Raw genomic sequence first — 18900 nt, forward strand, 5'->3', positions numbered from 1 at the left:
GATATGGGGGTAGTATGGTTGTGATGGAGCTGGGAGGATAGAGAGGCTGCAGGTGGGGGTCTGTGCTGGGACAGTGGGAAATGAGGCTGGCTAGAGTAAAATTGAGGGGTTGGTTGGTCGGGTAGCACAGTACAGGGTTTGGTCAAGAGTATTGTGGTTTAGGGTGAGTAGGGGAAGTTTATTCACTTTATGACATCCAGTTAAAATTTGTTTTCCCAGGTTTCTGGGGCTTGAACCAGATTTAGAAAGTTGGTGTTAAACTCCTAAATCTGAGCCCAGCCTTTGTTGCTGCTGTCCAGGGCCTAATGGAAGGATTACATTTACATTTTATAAAACATATATCAGAAAGAAAGTTTGGTTGTCAGTAAAAGTTTGCAGATTGTCAGTAAGAATATTTCTTGGGTTGGCAACCCTGTAGCTAGGGATTATCTGTACTGCACCACTATGCATTGTAGACATACACAGCACTTCTTTGTGGTTTCATCCTGGAAGGTCCTGAGGACTTTGGCCCTGATCCAGTGCAAGAAGGCCCATAAAAGTGGGCTTGCTCCAGGGCCAGATCCTGAGTATCTTTCAGGATGGAGACCTAATTGGATACTTGTAGCAGATACTTCGTATTATGGAAATGACAAGATGGCAACTGGAATGGGTTACGTAGAGAGGTGGTGGAATCTCAATCCTTGTAGGTTTTTAAGGTCTGGCTCCACAAAATCCTGGCTGGAATGATCTAGTTGGGGATGGTCCTGCTCTGAGCAGAGGGTTGGACTCACTAGGTGACCTCCTGAGGTTCCTTCCAACCTTAATTTTCTAGTATAGTAGAAAATAGTACAGTAACTGAGATTTTCCCCAAATACTGAGTAGTAGTAGAAAAGGTCTGAAATCCTGATTTTAAAAATATCAGCCTTACATACCTTTGTATATAGCAATTTACACATGCACACACAACTGTAAGCATTGAGCTAAAAAGGGCAACTCACGCTTAAAACTAAACCCTTATATAAATGTTTTAAGTTTGCATTATGGGTCATTGTGTACCTGCCTTGGGCCTGACCCTCACTCCTACCAGGATACCTATGAAATTAATGGGATTTTTACTTAAATTGAGTTACAGACCAGTAAAGAAAAAATTATTCTTGATGCAAAGGTATTTGTTTCGTTGCTTTTAGTATTTGCAGTGAAACCCTCATTTTATTTTGTATCGTGATTCCCACTGACACCCAATATAAGATGGCATTTTCCCCTCCCATGAAAAGTGAAACTATACGTATGTTTATACCATGTCCCCACTGCTGTTGGGGAGATGCACTGTTAAGCTTACACACCTACCGATTGCCTCTCAGTTGCATTCACCAGACTTGCTGTCACTGGTTATAATGTAAAGCTACTCTAGGAATGTTCTTGGGGGCCACTTTCAAGCACAGGGCAGACAGAAATCTCAAGAGGGGTGATGCCCCTGAAGGGGATTCAACTCTGCATTTCTGAGTGTGGGATTTGTGAATGGGAGAAGATGAGCTGGAGCTGAGAGCTCTGGAAATGTAGTGTAGACCTACCCTATAACTCCTGGCAATTAAGAACTTCAGATTGAGGTCCCAGTTTTACAAGATTTTCTGCGGGGTAAAGCTGGGATGCCTGCCCAAACTGATTACTTTGTAAGATCGGGACATGCTATTTAAATATTTAAAAACGAGTACTGCTGAAAGATATGGAACAGGAGCAAATTATGAGCATGCCACACCAATGCTTTGTTTTTTAAAAATAAACTGGTAGCTAAACGTTAATACATTTCCTTTTTCCTGCTCCTACTCATTTTGTTTTATAGTCTGTGTTTCACATTAGGAGATTGATGGCTGAAAGAAAATCTTAGGACATTGAGGAGATGGTATATAGGGCAACTAGGATTTACTGCTAAGCATGTTCAGCCTGGAGAAGTCAGTCTGGTTGAAGGATAAGTATCTGTGAACAGTAATCACTGGTCACTATTTTATAAAGAAGTGAACAGAGATGTAGCTAAAGAGAAAATTCTTAGTTGGAGAGAACATGATAAGGCCAGGGAAACCTGATGGAATTTATATATACAATAATCAGAAACCTCGTCATATTTACAGATTTATTTTATAATCAGAAAAAACCCTCATGTCTTCTATTTACAGATTTATTTTGCCCACACAGCCTTGAAGTGGATAGAACGGGCTAATCTGGATGGCTCATATCGTGAAAAAGTTATGTGTGAAGCGATAGATATACCTGAAGGGCTTGCTGTGGACTGGATTAACCGTAAATTGTATTGGACTGATAGAGGGTATGATCTTTTTGCTGCACTGTTAGATTTCAAATAAAATGTCATAATATATATGGACTAACTGATCTGTGAATAACAACAGTGATTGTTTAATGTTTTTTTTTAGATATAGAAACTGAAAGTCTGTGCCCTCTGAAAAATCGATGCCCAGGTGCTGGGAGCATATAAAAAAAAAGTACTTTGTGGCTGTGTTTACACATGTGGTGGACTGTGCAGTTATTACTGTGCAGTCATTTAGTACTTGCTTAGGCTATTCAGCATAATGGGGAAAAAAGCTTGATTTTGCTTATGCGAGTACTAAATGCAATGACCTACTGCACAGTAACGTTACATCATGGTTAGTGCCTGGCAATGCTACTGCACAGTAGCAATGAGCTACAACGCAGTAGCAGTAGTCCTGTGAGTGTGATATTGAATGGCTTATACAGGCAAAATCCACACTGATTTCAGTGGGTGTTTTGTCTTTGTGAGGAGGGCCCAGTTGTACTGAATATGTGCTGTGTGTACACATCCTGGGTTTGAGTTATGATTCATGTAGGGCACATCTGGGTAGAACTTAGGATCTTTGGTGTGAACAGACAACCGATTTTACTGCTGTAAAAAATGTATGTTGGGGAGATGTTCTGACCAGCAGCAAGTGTCAGCAGCATGCTGCATGCTTTGTAACTGTTTTTCTGGCTGCTCCTATCCTGCAGTAAATGAAGTCAAACTGCAATGATTTAACCTGAATGAAACAGATAGTAAAGTGTTGTTGTTTAGGTACTACTTACTGTGAAATAGGTGAAATGTTTACAGTGGATTAATTTAAGTATCAGTGAGTCTTCCCTCCTGTTGTTAATCAGTATAACTGTTTTGTCTATCCAGATCTTTTTATTCCCAACACAGTTGTTCTCAAGCGAAATCTTCTTTACTGCGCTTTCACAGGAAGGATTTTACTGCATTTTCTCACACACACCTGAAAAATCAGCCCCCCAAAATTGGGGGCGGGGGTGTTTTAAGCAGGGAAAAGTGAATTTACCTCTCATATAACAAGTTTTTGGTATAAAAATGGTCATTGCATAAGAACAAATTTGCACATACAGAACACACATAAAGCAAGGGAAACCTGTATTTTCTTCTATATTTGAAATATGATCCACTACATTTATTAAAGCAAGCAACAGGATAAAAAATGAGTGAATATGTTTTGCTAGAGAAGGTTATGGAGCTATTTGCCTAATAGATTGAGCTGTATCATGTACATTGCAGGAAGTCACACATTGAGAGGTGTGATTTGAATGGACTGTACAGAGAAGTGATGGTCAAGGAGGATGTCTTCCAGCCACGAGGGATTGCTGTTCATCCACTTGCTAAGTAAGGTGTAATAAATGCTATAAATCAAAGAGTAGGTGATGCTGAAGGTAATTTCTAAAGCGTTATTTAATCAGGATATCAGTGTTTCTTCAGTCATACGAACTGAGTTTGTTGATCTCTTCCAAGGATATTTGTCTACTTTCCATTGTGGGCAGCGTCTGCACAGGACTGCAACGATGGATGTCATAGATGAAAACTGATTGAGTTGGGTGGTTTAAGCTTGCAGACGACCTGCATCCTTGTCTGTGGATTGGCACAGTCCTATCAGTCCTCCAATAGCTGGAGGACCCCATTAGAAGACTGTTCTTCAGCTCAGCTTCCATTTACCTAGTGTGTGTGGGAGAGGGGCAGGGGACAGGGGGAGGTGTATATGTATATGTATGTAAGTCTATATCAGTCTTTATGTTTGTCAGATTTGCACAGTCTATGTCTTCTCCCTGTTTTTGTGGGGAAGGAAAAATTCTGAACTTGTGGGAAGCTGTAACAGTAGGAATCTAGAAGTGTAGAACTATTTATTCCTTTTGGCTGCCTATTGTTACTTGAGGGGGTGGTCAGAGGACTAATTTTATAATAACTTACCATATTTACTCAAATATAAGATGAAGTGTTTTTCCCCTAATCAGCACAGGGGAAAAAAGGCTCCTCATCTTATATTTGCACAAAAGGTAACCTCATTAAATACATTGTCTATAATTAAATTGCTGCCAAAAGCAGCATGTGCTCAGTAATGGAAACCAACTATGAAGATGATTAAATGCAGCCAGCAGTGAGCATGACCATAAAACACATGGCCAATATTGGGCAAAGATGGTGACGGGAACCTTTTATTTGTGTGTGTAGCCCTCTAAAAAAAATTTAATAAAACAGGCAGGAGGAAAGGAGCATAGGGCCTGGAAGTACTGCAATACCAAGGTACTGTACTACCAGGTGAGCACTTGTAGAGGCCAGTGGTCCGACACCCTCCCCTGGTGCCAAAAATGCTTATAGGAACCTTTTTTTTTTTTTTTTTGGCCCTGAAAAAAATGGGCAGGTGTTCCCTCCACAGGGAACTGGCACTGGGCCTAGAGGTACTGCAATACCAGCACCAGCACCAGCACCGAGAGGGTCAGAGCCAGCCCTGACACCCTCCCATTGGTGCCAAAAATGTTACATTTGATTGGCCAGAAGGCTGAGATGCTGATGACTGGCGCTGGGCCTGGAGGTACTACAATACCTGACCAAGAACACTCAGTTCTAGTCATGAGAGGGGGGTCCACTTAGCACATGGCTCCCCTTTGGTGTGTGTGTGTGGGGGTGCTTCTGGAGCACATGCATGTCCTGAGCAGTGCTGAGCTGTGGGGTCATGACTGCTTGGAACATCGGTGATTCTGTTAGGGCCCAGCCCAATGAACTACATGGTAAATAATTAGCCATTTGGTTTTGAACTAATATCATGCATAGTTTGTACTATATATAAGTAAGTATAAAAGTGCTTCTTTAAAGTATGTTTATGGAATACCAGTGTTAAAACTTGCACCAGTTTAAAAAAAAAAGTAAAATACATCAGTTCTGAATGAACAAAGTCTATGGCTACCTATAGTAATGTGCATATAGACAAATTACTCCAGGCATGTTTATTTCAAAGTCAGTGTTTTCAAATTTGCTCTTCCATATGCTCAAGGAGAGCAGGGTCTGAGAGTTGGGAGGGGATACGGGGGCTAAAGGTGGGTAGAAGACTTGGGGGGCAGAGGGCAAAGGGGCCACCTGACTTCCCCCAATGTATTTCCCTTGCTGTAGTTGTGGGAAGGGGACAAATTCAAGGCAAACCTGCAATAATTAGTTTTTATACCTGGAAAATTATGACAAATTTGTAAATTTTCCATATACAGAATCTAATTATGGGGGGTAATAATATATTTATATATTTACTAACAAAATGGGAGAAAATAATTTCCTTTCTGGTTTGCTTACAAAAATGTGCATTTAGGATTCTCTGTGAGAGCAGTTATCATCACAATGCCTACTGAAGGAATCCCTTCATTTGTTATGGTTTGTTATAGCATCATTATCTCTTGCAGGGGAAACACATGGGCAACAAAACTGGGAGCTATTTTTTTCAAAGGTTTTGCTTCAAAAGGCAAAAGATAGGACTATATTAAAATCTTAATGTCAGTATCAAAAGGAACATTTTATTATCTGCTGTGTGCCTAGATTGCAATCTCCTTTGCTAAAACTCCAGAAAACTAGACAACAGTGAAGGAAATATATTTGTTTACCAATTTCTTGTGTGTTTTGCTTCCTGAAGGAGATTCTTCTGGACCGATTTGGGGCCCAATCCACGGATTGAAAGTTCTTCTCTAGAGGGCAATGATCGTCTGGTTATTGCTAGCACGGACCTGGTTTGGCCTAGTGGAATAACTATCGACTACTTAGCAGACAAGTTGTACTGGTGTGATGCTAAACAGTCTGTTATTGAAAGTGCAAATTTGGATGGTTCTAAACGACGAATACTTGCACAGAATGATGTAGGTGAGGTTTTGGGGTTGATGAATTCCTGTTATGCATCCCTATACATGTGTGTATGCATGCTTGTAGATATGAATGATGAGCCAGATTCTGCACTAATTTATAACTCATGTGACTGCATTACGATCAATGGGGTTGCAGTCAGGATAAGTCAATGCAGAATTCTGCTGATTCAGCAAAAAACCTGCCCGTTTTAGGCACCCTTCACTTTTAAAAGACTATTGTAAACTGAATACTGCACTGAATACTGTTCTGCCTCTACTAAAAAGATCTATCTCCACTTAGAAGGTTGTTTTTAATTTCTTAAGTAGTTGGTTAAGTTTAATTCAGGTTTTGCTGCAGACACATGTCATTGGAGCAATACCAGTGCAAGTGAGAAAAGAAGGGCATGTCTGTATTACCAACCTTTTGTGCCAGGTAGTACTATGATGTCACATGCCCTGTGGCTTCCAACATGCTAGCTCCCAAATTGAAAGCAGGGTAGCTGCATGTCACACACTTATTCTGCTTTACAGCTAATTAGCACAGCCACAGTGCTGAGCAAATGTGTTTACACTGCTTCAGGAAGTAAGGTATGCAGACCCGTATGCTTAAGTAGAACACTGCCTGACACATTAAGTTAGTAGAATAGACCTGTTGTTAGATTTTTATCTCTTTGTCTCAAAGATACTATGCCTGTGGAGTACTGGACATATGAGTGGCTTTAGATATGTGTCTCTTAACACAGAGGGTGTGTCTACATGAGATTTTTTGTGTGCCTAAACTTAAGGTGCATTAGCCTAATGTGTATTAAGGTGATTTAGGCATGTGTCTACATGTGCATGTGTGAAGGTGCATTAATGTGGGTGTGTGAACCAGCCTGGGACTAAAGTTACTCCCAAGTCAATGGACACACGCTGTGTCAATGAGTATTAGCATGTCTACACGTTCTCTATTGCAACTTGGCTATTTGTGCATAAATTTGATACCTGCCTTATGCAGGTATCAAATTTAGGCTTGAATAGCTTAAAATTGCCATTTTAAAGGTGCATTAAGGGCATGTGCATGTAGATGCGTGCCCTTAATTTGCCTAAATTGGGCTAATGAACATTAAATGTGCATGTGTAGACACATGCAGAGTATAGCTAATAGAAAATTTTTTATGGAACAGGATGGTGGTGATAGAGGTGGAATGTTGTTTGAGACAAGATAGCATCAGCCTGTGAACCAAGAAACAGAAGTCTCATTAGAAGGTAACTGGCACTGTACCATGAGTAGAATTAACCAGGTGTTCATGGCTAGGGACAGACATTCAAGAAGCCTGAGCCTGAATTGATTTAATCTTTGCAAGTTAGTCTAACCTGGCTAGGCTAAGTCAATTTTGTAACTAGACAGACATCCCAGAAATGCAGGCACATGCCTGCAGTGGCTCAGGCTTGAAGCTGGGGGTTGCTAGAGCAGCTGTCTGTTCCCTTGCAAAGCACTGAGATGAGGGAGTGGTGTGGCCAGGCCCTGCCAGGATGCTTTGATTAGGCCAGCAGAGAATTGATAACAGTGTTCATCACCTCACTAAGAAAATGACAGAGGGACATTACCTGTTGATTCTGCCTGTTTATTCTACTTGTTGATTCAACAGAAAGGGTAGTCAGCATGTGGTCTGCTAGATAATACATAGACACCTTCTTAGCAAGGCAGAGGGGAGCAGGGAATTCTTGCTTAGCAAGAAGGAGTGGTGAGGGGGAGGGGGGAAGCAGCCGGCAGTCTTGCTGGAGCTGCAGCCAGGGAGCAGAGGGGACGTGCCAGCCCTGCTGTGGAGTAAAGAGCCCCTTCCAACCCACAGAGCATGCTGGGATGTGTGGGGAGTCTGATTTATCTTAAACCAGCAAGGGGTCTGGGCAGACATTGCATAAACTGGTTTGACCCAAATCAGTTAAGTCTGATACTACATTCAACCAGGTTTATCTTACACTGGTTTCAACCATTTTCAAACTGGTTTATGTGCACTGAGCACCTGTTCTGTTATAGGTTTAAAACAGTTTCTGATCACTTAAACTTGTTTATGTGTAATGTCTGTCACTAGCCCAAGTGAATAATACTGACAGAAAAATTTGGTAGGAAAAGTTGATGATGTTAAACATTTATGCATTATATTTTACTAGTGACCACGTATATTTTGTAGTTTTGTACTCAAACCACAGGCCAGATGAGGTTCCAATGGAGCTCCATGGGTAATGACCACACTGCCACTTACCTCATGCTGTTGCTGTTCTATCAGAGATTACATTTAAGCAGCTGACTTACAGTCCTTGGTAGCTTTGGTTCTCTGGGGTGGCTTTTGTGATCTTCTGTGCCAGATTCCTAGTCACAAATTTACAAGCCAGCAATATTGAGCCCTTTATAGTCTGCTGCAAGTTTTACTCCACAGTCAGTGACAAAGGGGGAATGTTGCCTGGGAAGAGAAGCAAAATGGGACAAAAAGCAGCATCAGAAGCAAGCATTGGTGATGCGTAGGGGATGCATGTAGGTGCATGTCCACTCCTTATTGGCAGTGCACACCCTGAGACTGGCCGCCACTGACACTGCCGGTGGCACCTGTGTGCAGCCGCTACTTGCCACCCCTCCACCCCCTGCCACCTACACCACCAGCGGCATCTGCGGGCAGTCGCTGATCACTGTTGGCTGCTGCTGCCAGCAGTAACTGCAGGTGGTTGCTGATCTTCGGTCAGTACTCACTACCTCCTCCCCACTACCACTGACACCTCTGCAGCTGCCTGCAAAAGCTCCCCGCTCCCCGCCATCACACCCCCACCGCTGACACTGCTGCCTGCAGGTGGTTGCCATGCCCTGTCAGCCTCAGGAGGCACACAACATTCATGGAAACAAGAGTGAAGGAAAGGAGATGGGTCTGAGATGAGAGTATGTGTGTGGGGGAGCAGAGGGGAGAAGCAAACCAAGGTGCAAAGATGGGAGCGAAAGAGAGGAGGTGATCATAAGTCTTGAGTACAGGAATGAGAAATGAGAGATGTAACTGAAAGTCAGTGTGAGTGTTGTTATTGACCAGTCCAGCCAAGATTTCACTTTTGGTGTTACAGGTCATCAAGAAAGGAGGCAGAAAAGCTTGTCTTTAAATAAAGCCAATGGAATGTTTTCCTAGTTGATTTTCTTTTAAAAAATGTCTTCCTGCAAATGTGTGGCCAGAGATTATTATGTGTGTGTGCGTGCATGTATATATAGATATAGACAGATATATATAGATATCTATACACACACACACACACATATATAATTACTATACATTTTCAAAAGGCGTAATGTGTTTATGGGCACAGCTGCGCCTTGGAACGTGTCAGGCAAGATTAATACAGCATATCCAGATCAAATATAATTGCAAACCTAACCAACAGGATCTAAATAGATGTGCTTGACTGTAAGCACTTACTCTTATTACTGTAGCCCCACCTAGTGCCACTGTGGTTACAGCTCATTTGTGGGCAATGGGTGGAATTCATAGACATCCAACAGTGGCTGCATACGAAGCAGATTCAGTTTTCCTAGATTTGCTCTATTGTTAATCCTGTTTTGTAGGTCTGAGTAAAAGCAACTGGTAAGTGTGTGGTCTAATAGGCCCCAAAATAAAGAAATTTGCTTGTTTATGCAATTGGGATATATATAATCCTGCTTAGACATCCATGCAGGATGGATCATCATATTTTATCTTTGATCCTGTTTTTTCCTTTTATTTTCAATTTTTGAACTGGAATTATAAGTGAAGATGTGAAGGCTAAACTACTGATGTCAGAAATGTAAGGGATGCGAATTAACATAATTGGGATGTAAATTAACATAATTGTAATAGAAAAGAAACAGTATCTAGGGTACTGACATCTTAATCAAACTTCTTACAATGAAAGAATTGCAAATCATAAAAAAAGCCAGATACAGAGGATTTAAAGATGAGTGCAGAGGCGTCCCAAAAAAAAAATGAAAAGAAATTCAGTGGCCTTGTTTACAACTATGTATGGATGTCAGCATGTGTACAGCATTGCTACCTTGCTAGAAAGACATCTGTGTGTGTGGATACTTATTTTAGTTATGTGCTAAAGGTGTGAAGATTTAAGGCAATATATTCATAGCAGTATAATCCCCTGTGTCTTTTTAAATTTAGTTTATTCAATGCTTAGGAAGGTTATATGTCACTTTACCTGAAATGGTATAATTAGGAAAACTTTTCCCTATAGGCAAGGCTTTCCCCCATATGGAAAAACAAAAGTTTTCCTGCAAAAAGTGCCATTCACACAACAGCAGTGTTTTAAATTACAGAGGCAGAAATTGGGGTAAATTATTCAAATTATGGAAAAACCCAAGAAGAGGTAAGTGCATTTTGTTCTGGAAGCTTCCCGAATGAAAACTCCTAGAACAATCTGAAGGTTCTGTATGTATACATAGTCTTTGGGTTGCAATTCAGGATAGCACGGAAATGAGAGAATTGATTTCTCTAAATGTAGAGGCCTACAGCAAGCCAACACCAGTGTCTTACTTTGACATTGATATTAATTTAGCCAGGATGAGACAGCAGGGGTCAAACATGTCCCCTGAACTCTCCTGCATTTTTGTTTTGAAATCAAACCCTAATTTCTAAATTTTGAAATCTAGCAAAATTGTTGCATGGTGCACTTTTGAGCTAATGTGTGATGGAATGTCTTGTGTAGGCATGTGTATATAAATATGCAGGCAGGCACACATCCCAGTCTATAGGATAGTTAGCCCAACTCAGCTGTGGATACCTTTGCCATATTGGTAACAGCAGAAAGAAAATCTTGAGGGACATGGACCTATGCTTTCAAAGCAGGAAGATGTGCTAATACATCAATAAAAGTGCATGCATGGATATCTGTGTACTGCCACCCTGCTAGAAATATGGTTGTGTGCGTGAATACTTATTTTCGTCGTATGCTAAAGTTCTTAAGTTGGGCAATTTACTGTCTTCAACTTCTGATCTTTTTAATCACTTTCTAGGCAAGCCGTTTGATATAGCTGTGTTTGAGGATCACATTTGGTTCTCTGACTGGGATAAGCCATCATTAAGGAGGATGGATAAGAAGACCAGCCAAAACAGGGTACGTCTTCGAGGCAGCATGCTGAGACCCTCATCAGTGGTTGTAGTTCATCCTTTGGCGAAACCAGGTATACTGCAAAGTTACGCAGTCATTCCCTTACCAGCTTCCTTTTTTTGTTCACTGATGTCAGTAGAATAAGATATTCTTGGGTAAGAAAGTTCATCTTGTATGGAACTTTGAAAAGCCTCAAAAACATAGAGACTGACTTTTTGAGATCGTTGGAAATTTGTCATTGTTGTACGCTACTTCTTAACCCCATGAACTTTAGCAGATTTGTTCTCAGCTGGATGTATGCTTAGTTGGACATATAACTCCCACAAAGACAAAGAGAACTTTATATATAAGTTGCTTTCTTCTAGCTAAGGAGGTGCAATCTGTATCTGAAACCTGACTAGTTGCCCTAAAGCCATCAGACTTTTTTTTATAAAGCCCTCAATTAATTATTTTTTTAGCACCCTTCTAAACAAGTAACGCTATTGGATAGTAATTGAAAACATCTTTTAACATCCATTAGTTTGGGACTGAAACACTTGTTTTTCTGTAGGGGCAAACTCCATCCGGTAGGAGAATTTGCAGGAAACTTTGTCTACTGTGCCTGCCTTACTGAAGTGCCTATAGACTTCAGGTAGACTATTTTTCTAATCAGTAGTGATAGCTATGTGTGGGTGAGCTGGGTTTCACACCAGGTACTGACTTAGAGAGGATGCAGGATTAGCAGCTACCACCTACCCGGCTGTCATTGCTGTTCCAGTGCTGTTGCTGGCTAGGGCACAAAAAATTCTGTTCGCTGTCACAGTTTGGACCAGTTTTCCATGTCCTTCTAGAGGATTTCTAGATGTTTACTGAAAAATTAAAACACATATTTAATACCTATATCTGTATTTGCTTGAGAGAATGCAGTTTTACTCTCTACCACAGATCAAAAGAAATATGAATCCTTTATTGAACAGGTCTATCTGTTCTGTCAGCTCCCGTTTTCTAGATGCTCCATATCTGTACTACCAGCAAGATATTGGCTGCAGATTCCATTATTATTTGGCTGCTCCCTGCTGAAGAGCATGTATTGTATCTCTCCTTTAGGGGCAGATCCTTGCCTTCATGAAAATGGAGGCTGTGATCAGATCTGTGAAAACGGCTTTGGAGTTGCCCGTTGCTTGTGCCACAAAGGCTTTTTGAGAAAACAAGATGGGAAAACCTGTCAAGCTCTAAATACTGCTTTTACAACACCAGGTATGATGTTACTAATTTAAAAAATGTCTTTCAAACTGTCTCTCATATTATAGATGAATACTATATTTTGTAGTAATTTCTTACATAGCATTCATTTTCCTCTATAAATATTTCCTCACTGCTTCAAACTTCCCCTTCCTTCCCTTCTCCCACTCTGGGGTTTGAACATAGGTCAAATCAACATGGCTTCTGTATGATTTTCCATGTCATTTAACCTCTTATGCCTTGTTTCCCCATCTCTGGTAAGTGATAATGATGCTTGTCCACCATTATGCAGGACGTTTAGATCCATTGAAGCAAAGTGTATGTATGATGTTATTTAATGCTCTCTGTATGACAGAGCATCACTGAGTTTATAATCCAGCTGTCCCCACATACAGTTCCTGTCCAAACAGAATGATGAATACTATATATTTTACTATACTGTGTTTCATCTCTGCTTATTAGCAAAACTATTACATGATTACCAGGTTCTTCAGACCTCACAGGAACACCTATCTATGCTGAGAAATGTTCTGACATTTTAAGTCTTAAGGCCCTTGACACAGGTTACACTTAAGATGTGATTAACTAATTAATCACATCTTAAGTAGTGACCTGGCCACATGTTCATTCAACGGTATGATAAAACCAGGAATAAGCAACAAAGTTATTACATAAAAATATGTGTAATAATGTTGAGGCTGGTTCCTATTACTCCTTTAATTGAACATATGGCTTGTGTTCCTAGCCTCCAGAGCACTCTTGTGCACAGTAGGCTAGGAGAACTAGTCAGCTGATCAGGGCTTTCAGCTGGGGGGAGCACTATAAGCTGTCCTGACTGGGAGCCCCCATCAGCTGACAGAGCTCCCTGCCACTGGAGCACATGGTGCTCTTCTGCAGCTGAGAGCTTTCATGCACGTGTGGCATGACAGGAAGTGTGATTGCTGGGATCCTGCATCAGCTCCTAATGTGCCTTCTTTTTAACTTCTGTCACTGACCTAAGGCAATCTCTGTAAGTGCACTGAAGCATGTGAAACAACATTAGTGGTACCCTAGCATCAGTAGATGAGATATCTGAGAAAACTGATTATTTCAGAATGCACTTATATGTAAGGGTGATGTAGTACAGTAATGTCTGGAGAAGCCAACATGGCTGACAAATTAGCTGAGCAGGAAAAAAATACTACTTTGTTTCCACTGAATTCTGTTAACTGTAACTGTCAGGACACTGTTATATAAACATGGTCCTAGTCTCAAATGCAGGTAGCACCTGCATGTAATAGCACATTTCAAATGAAGAATTAGAATTCACAACATCTGGCTTGGAAAATAGAGCTTTCCCTTAATAAACTTAAAAAATCAGCTCTAAAAATTCATCCGCTAAAATTAAGCAGGAAGTCCTTACACACGAAAGCCCTGTAGGGAGTAATGATTCCTGTTCATCCACATTTATTTATACTGCAGAAATTGAGAAGAGCAACAAAGCATATGATCAAGCACTAGTATATATATAAAGAAGAGCACAATTCTTCACCACCCGCCTTAGGATGGATTAGACAAAAAACTTGTAGTCATGCTCACTTGAACAAGCTGCTGTCTCATGAAGGAAGTAATACTGTTAAGGGGAATTTTCAGTACACTAAACCTTGGGGAACTAACATATGTATCTGACCACTTTTCCTTAACGTATTGATATTGATGCTTATAAGAGCAAAGAAAAGTCAGGCAATGAGTTGAATTCCTTTCCCTTCGTATTTGAGAAAATCAGTCAGTGATGGCATGCTAGGCGGCACTGAGAATGCCAGAATGCCAACAAATTGATTTCTGAAAACAGAAAACCACAGGTACTCTGATTCTTGTGAAATTATATATGCATGACTAAAAACTGGAACTCTGATTTGATCTACTTCAACCTTTTCTACAATATTTTCTTAAGGAGTCTTTGTACAAAAAGAGGTGGAACCAAAGAATCAAACAACAATACTGGAACCCTTGTACCAGAGCCCACTGGATAGTGGGGATACTACCAGTGAGGAGAAGCAGCAAACCCAACATTTGCTGATGGCTGAAATCATGGTATCTGGTAAGGTGCATAGTTCCCTGGTTCACATGGGTTATCTCACTCAACTGAAGGTGCAATTCTGAGCAGGATAGAAATTAGCTTTTTTACTTGGATCAGAGAAGAGTGGCGGAGCTTAGAGGAAAAAGGGAAGTACATTAATCGGTAGCATTTACACTGAATATTAAACCAGCAAAGAAAAGAAGAAGAAAGAAAGAAACCTATATTATAGTGCAGGAATGAATTATATGAACTTGGGAAGTATGTGAGCACCGACAGTCATTATTCCTTAGGAGTTTCTCTTTGCTAGCCATTTCCCCCCTCAGATTAATTGTTACAAATATTTGTATTTTAAAAATCATTTCTCTGATGCAGTTAATGGTACTTTGGACTTACTGTAGACAAAAGGCAAAAACTTTGCCATGAAGTAAAAAAGCCGCTCTCTTTACTGTATGTTTGTGGCTCCTTAGTAGCTGCCTACAAGCAAGCTTTTAGCTCATGGCAAGTGGAAGCTAACCCACAATAATTTACCTCTCTTTCATTGAGTGCTAAGTTTCCATAGGTTAGCTTCTGCTTAGTGCAGGGTAACAGCATATACATGGGCAGTTACCACAGAACAGATGATATGTAATAAATCCTTACCCCTTTGTGGATTAGTCTCTACAATAAATCCTACATCACTTGGATCCAGGTGGTCTGGCAACCTGCTGTGCAAGTGGGTGGCAAATTAAGATGAACCACTCATTAGTTTGCTGCAGCTTTTACTTCAGAGGGCACTGTTTCTTTACTCCACTTCAAAGAGAGGTCATCAGAGGGTCCCATGCAGCTGGTCAGAGAAGCAGTGCTTTTTGAAATGAAAGCAGGAGCAAACAGCTGGAGCACCTCACTGGTTCTGTACAGCTGTTTACTGAAGCTCTATATGCGTTCATTCACTTTTTAACCTCTCATGTTTGCAGTGGGTTAAGGAATCTAACCTTGAGAAGTCTGTAGGTTCTACTGTACTTACTGCAGAGTAAGAGCATGCACACCAGCAGTTATCACAGGACAACTACCACATAGTAAATCCCTCCCTTTTTACCTTGTGGTAAAAATCCATATCCAAAAATAGTCTTGGGTTCAATACAAGGAGTACTTTTCCCTTAAAAGGCCTTGCTGCTCGAGCATGCCCTCTAGCAGTAATACAGTTTATTTTTGGAAAAATAATTATTTGGGTGGTAGGGCTAAATTACTTCCCTGAAAGACATTAACTGTAAATTGATTCAACACAGACAGAATTTGTCAGAATAGATACACGCAACAGCTAGGTGTGTAACTTTTTCACACTCCTTACTGACATAGTTATGTCAGCAACACTTTGTACTGTTCACTTGGCCTAAGATGAAGATTATTACATTTGTAGCCTGGAGCAAACTTATGAAGAGTGTCCACTGTCCATGCCAGACCATACAATTGGGTCAAGTACCTTCAGTTTGGCAATCCATTTAATCAAAGTAAAAGCATTTACTATAACCTCAGCTGACTCCTAGCCCAAACCAAGACCACTCTGTCCTTAATCATCAAACTCCAGTATGCTTATGATGCTGTAGTGTGTGCTTACTTGGAAGCAGGTCTTCAGTCAATCATCAATGTCTTTACCAAGGCATACAAGAAATTGTGACTGAAGCTTAACAGTCAGAAAACTAAGGTCCTCCATCAACAACCTCTTCATGATCAGTCCCGAGCTCTGGTCATTCAGATTTACAGCAAGACTCAGGACCATATTGAGTATTTTCCATAACTCTGAAGTCATCTCTTGTAGAAGGTTGACTTCAGCGAAGAACTCTAACATTGCCTCAAATGTGCAAGTGTAGCCTTCAGACACCTGAGTAAACGGGTGTTCAAAGATCGCAACATCAGGAAACCAAGCTCGTTGTTTATCAAGCAGCCATGATCTTCACCTTACTGTATGGAGCTGAGACATGGACAATGTATAGGAGAAGCCTCAAGTTGCTGGAGAAGTATCATCAATGCTGCCTGTGGAAGATCCTTCAAATCCGGTGGGAAGATAAATGCACAAACGTTAGTGTCTTGTTTCAAGCAAACATCATGAGCATTAGGGCTGTGTGAAGCTTTGATCCCTGATTCGATTCGGCAGAGATTTGGCCCGATTCAGTGGCTGAATCTCTGAATCTGAATTGAATCAGGAGACACTTTAATCTCTCCAAATTGAATTGGAACACTCCAAATTGATTTGGAGAGATTCGGAAAGATTTGGAGATTCAGATATAGACACAGCTTTAAATGTTTTTTCTACATACCTCAAGGTACCAGGTGGCTCATGAATGCTGTGATGCTGGGGTGGATAGAGTGTCCCACAGGGGCACTCAGTGTGGGAGGCTCCCCAGAGTGCTTGGCAGCAGACCTGGAAGTGGATGAGAAGCACTTCTGGTCCACTTCTGGGTCCACCGGAGAGCATGCGGGGGGCCTCCTGCACCCCTCCTAACTTAGCAACTGGTGCCTCCTGGCTCAGAAAGGCTCCTGGCGTCCCCCCACAGCCAATCGCTGAGCTGGGAGGTGTGGGGGGGCCTCCCAGCATGCTCACTGGTGGACCTAGAAGTGGACTGGAAGTACTTCTGGTCCACTTCTGGGTTTACTACCAAGCATGTGGTGAATCAGCATCGAATCTTCAGATTCAAATTTGGCCGAATTGAATCAGGAACAGTGATCCGAATCAACAAATCACTATCCCTGATTCGGGCCAAATCTAAATAGAATACGGCCCATTTCGCACACCTCTAATGAGCATTGAGGCAATGATCATCCAACATCAGCTTCTCTGGGCCAGCCACATCATCTAGATATCTGCTTCCAGACTCCCAAAGCAAGTTCTATTCTCCCAGCTCAGTCAAGGCATGTGCTCAAAGGAAGGCAGAAAAAGCGCTTCAAGCACATCCTCAAGGCCAGCTTGGAAAAAAATGCGACATCAACATCAACTCATGGGAGACTATCACCCAGGATTGCCCCAAATGGAGGAAGAGTTTGCTGCAAGGATCTCTGTACTTTGAAACCTATTACTGACAGTAGGAGATGGAAAAGTGGGAGTGGCAGAAACAGCATGTCGCAGACTGAATCAAGAATATGGATCCACCCACCCACACGGAAATATGTGCCTAAGTTGCAATACAACGTGTTGATCGTGGATTGGCCTTGTCAGAAATCTTTGACCCACAGATAAGGCAATCATGGAAGACAATCATCTTTGACTGTGAGAGATTGCTAAAATGATGATTTACTATAGACAGTCCTAAATGGCCCTGTGACAGAAAGTAGTGAATACTTGTTACAGTCTATAATTTTGCTTATTTGGGAAAACCAGTTGTTAAACACCATATATGCCTCATGTAGACAGACCAAGAAAATTATGTTAGCTGGTTGTTGTTATGTCTAGTGATGGTTACATGTTAAAACTTTGGCACTGTATGCAGTTTTGTTAAAATCCATGAGCTCTTTGAATCAGTAGAACTAGCGATGCAGTTAATATGACAGGTTTTAATTTTCTTTCTATGACAGATCTAGATGACTGTGCTGTGTTAGAGTGTAATACCAATGCCCAGTGTATCTCACTGAAAGATGGTGCTATGTGCCAGTGTTTGGAGGGATTTACCTGGGAGGGGAAATCATGTCTTGGTAAGAACAAAAATTAAATACAATTTTCTGGAAAATTATAGAACTGAAAGAGTTGCTTGCTTTTTGCCACATATCTGTTGCAAAAGCATCACAGAAAGGCTGATGAAACCATTTGTGTTTAAACGCATCATTTTAGTTGCAAAGGATGATCAACAGAGAACAAGTGAGATGAAATACGTAATGGTTACATAGATTATATTCCCTTGAGTCCTGAGTGCTAATCCTATTAATATTAATGAGTGATGCACTGGGAATAATAAAAACACAAATGTGTGTATTAATAAACTACATCTAATTATAAAAGCTCAAGGCACATAGAAACTATATTTGATGCATAATTTAGACCTGTGAACTGGGGATTCTTTTAGGCCTAATATAATGTTTATATTGTATTTTTATAAGAGCTCCTGTGTCTGTCTGTCTCTGCTATTAGAAAATGGTGTTAGGTACTCCTGCAATAAGACCAAGTATAGTACAGTTAACCCATTCTTGGACTTGCAAAAACAGCAACTGGAAGCACTTTGGCATATCACAAATGTCTAGGGGAAGAAAGGGACAAAAATAAAGCACAGACAAGCATTTGACTGGAAAACACAGTGGTTGCCTAGATCATTATTGAAAGAACAACAGTTGGGAAGAGAAACTGCATCTCACCACATGTGTTGAACCATTGCACCTTTACCTCTTAATCCTTTAGCCTAAATTACACC

General features: G+C 40.9%; 1 protein-coding gene across 2 annotated transcripts in view; it reads left to right on the forward strand.

Annotated features, from left to right (window-relative positions):
* EGF (epidermal growth factor) overlaps positions 1–18900 on the forward strand; it is a 128285-nt gene that overhangs the window by 76527 nt on the left and 32858 nt on the right. The window contains exons 12-18 of one of the 2 annotated variants that reach the window (XM_019521971.1): positions 2151–2299; positions 3548–3652; positions 5937–6160; positions 11153–11320; positions 12334–12483; positions 14402–14548; positions 18074–18190. In XM_019521971.1, the coding sequence (XP_019377516.1) occupies positions 2151–2299; positions 3548–3652; positions 5937–6160; positions 11153–11320; positions 12334–12483; positions 14402–14548; positions 18074–18190 (1060 nt within the window). The remainder of the gene's footprint in view (positions 1–2150; positions 2300–3547; positions 3653–5936; positions 6161–11152; positions 11321–12333; positions 12484–14401; positions 14549–18073; positions 18191–18900) is intronic. The other variant, XM_019521972.1, reaches the window with a different exon arrangement.

Source organism: Gavialis gangeticus, unplaced genomic scaffold (genome assembly GCF_001723915.1).
Source record: "Gavialis gangeticus isolate Ggan-Ray unplaced genomic scaffold, GavGan_comp1, whole genome shotgun sequence".
In the NCBI taxonomy this organism is placed as follows: Eukaryota; Metazoa; Chordata; order Crocodylia; family Gavialidae; genus Gavialis; species Gavialis gangeticus.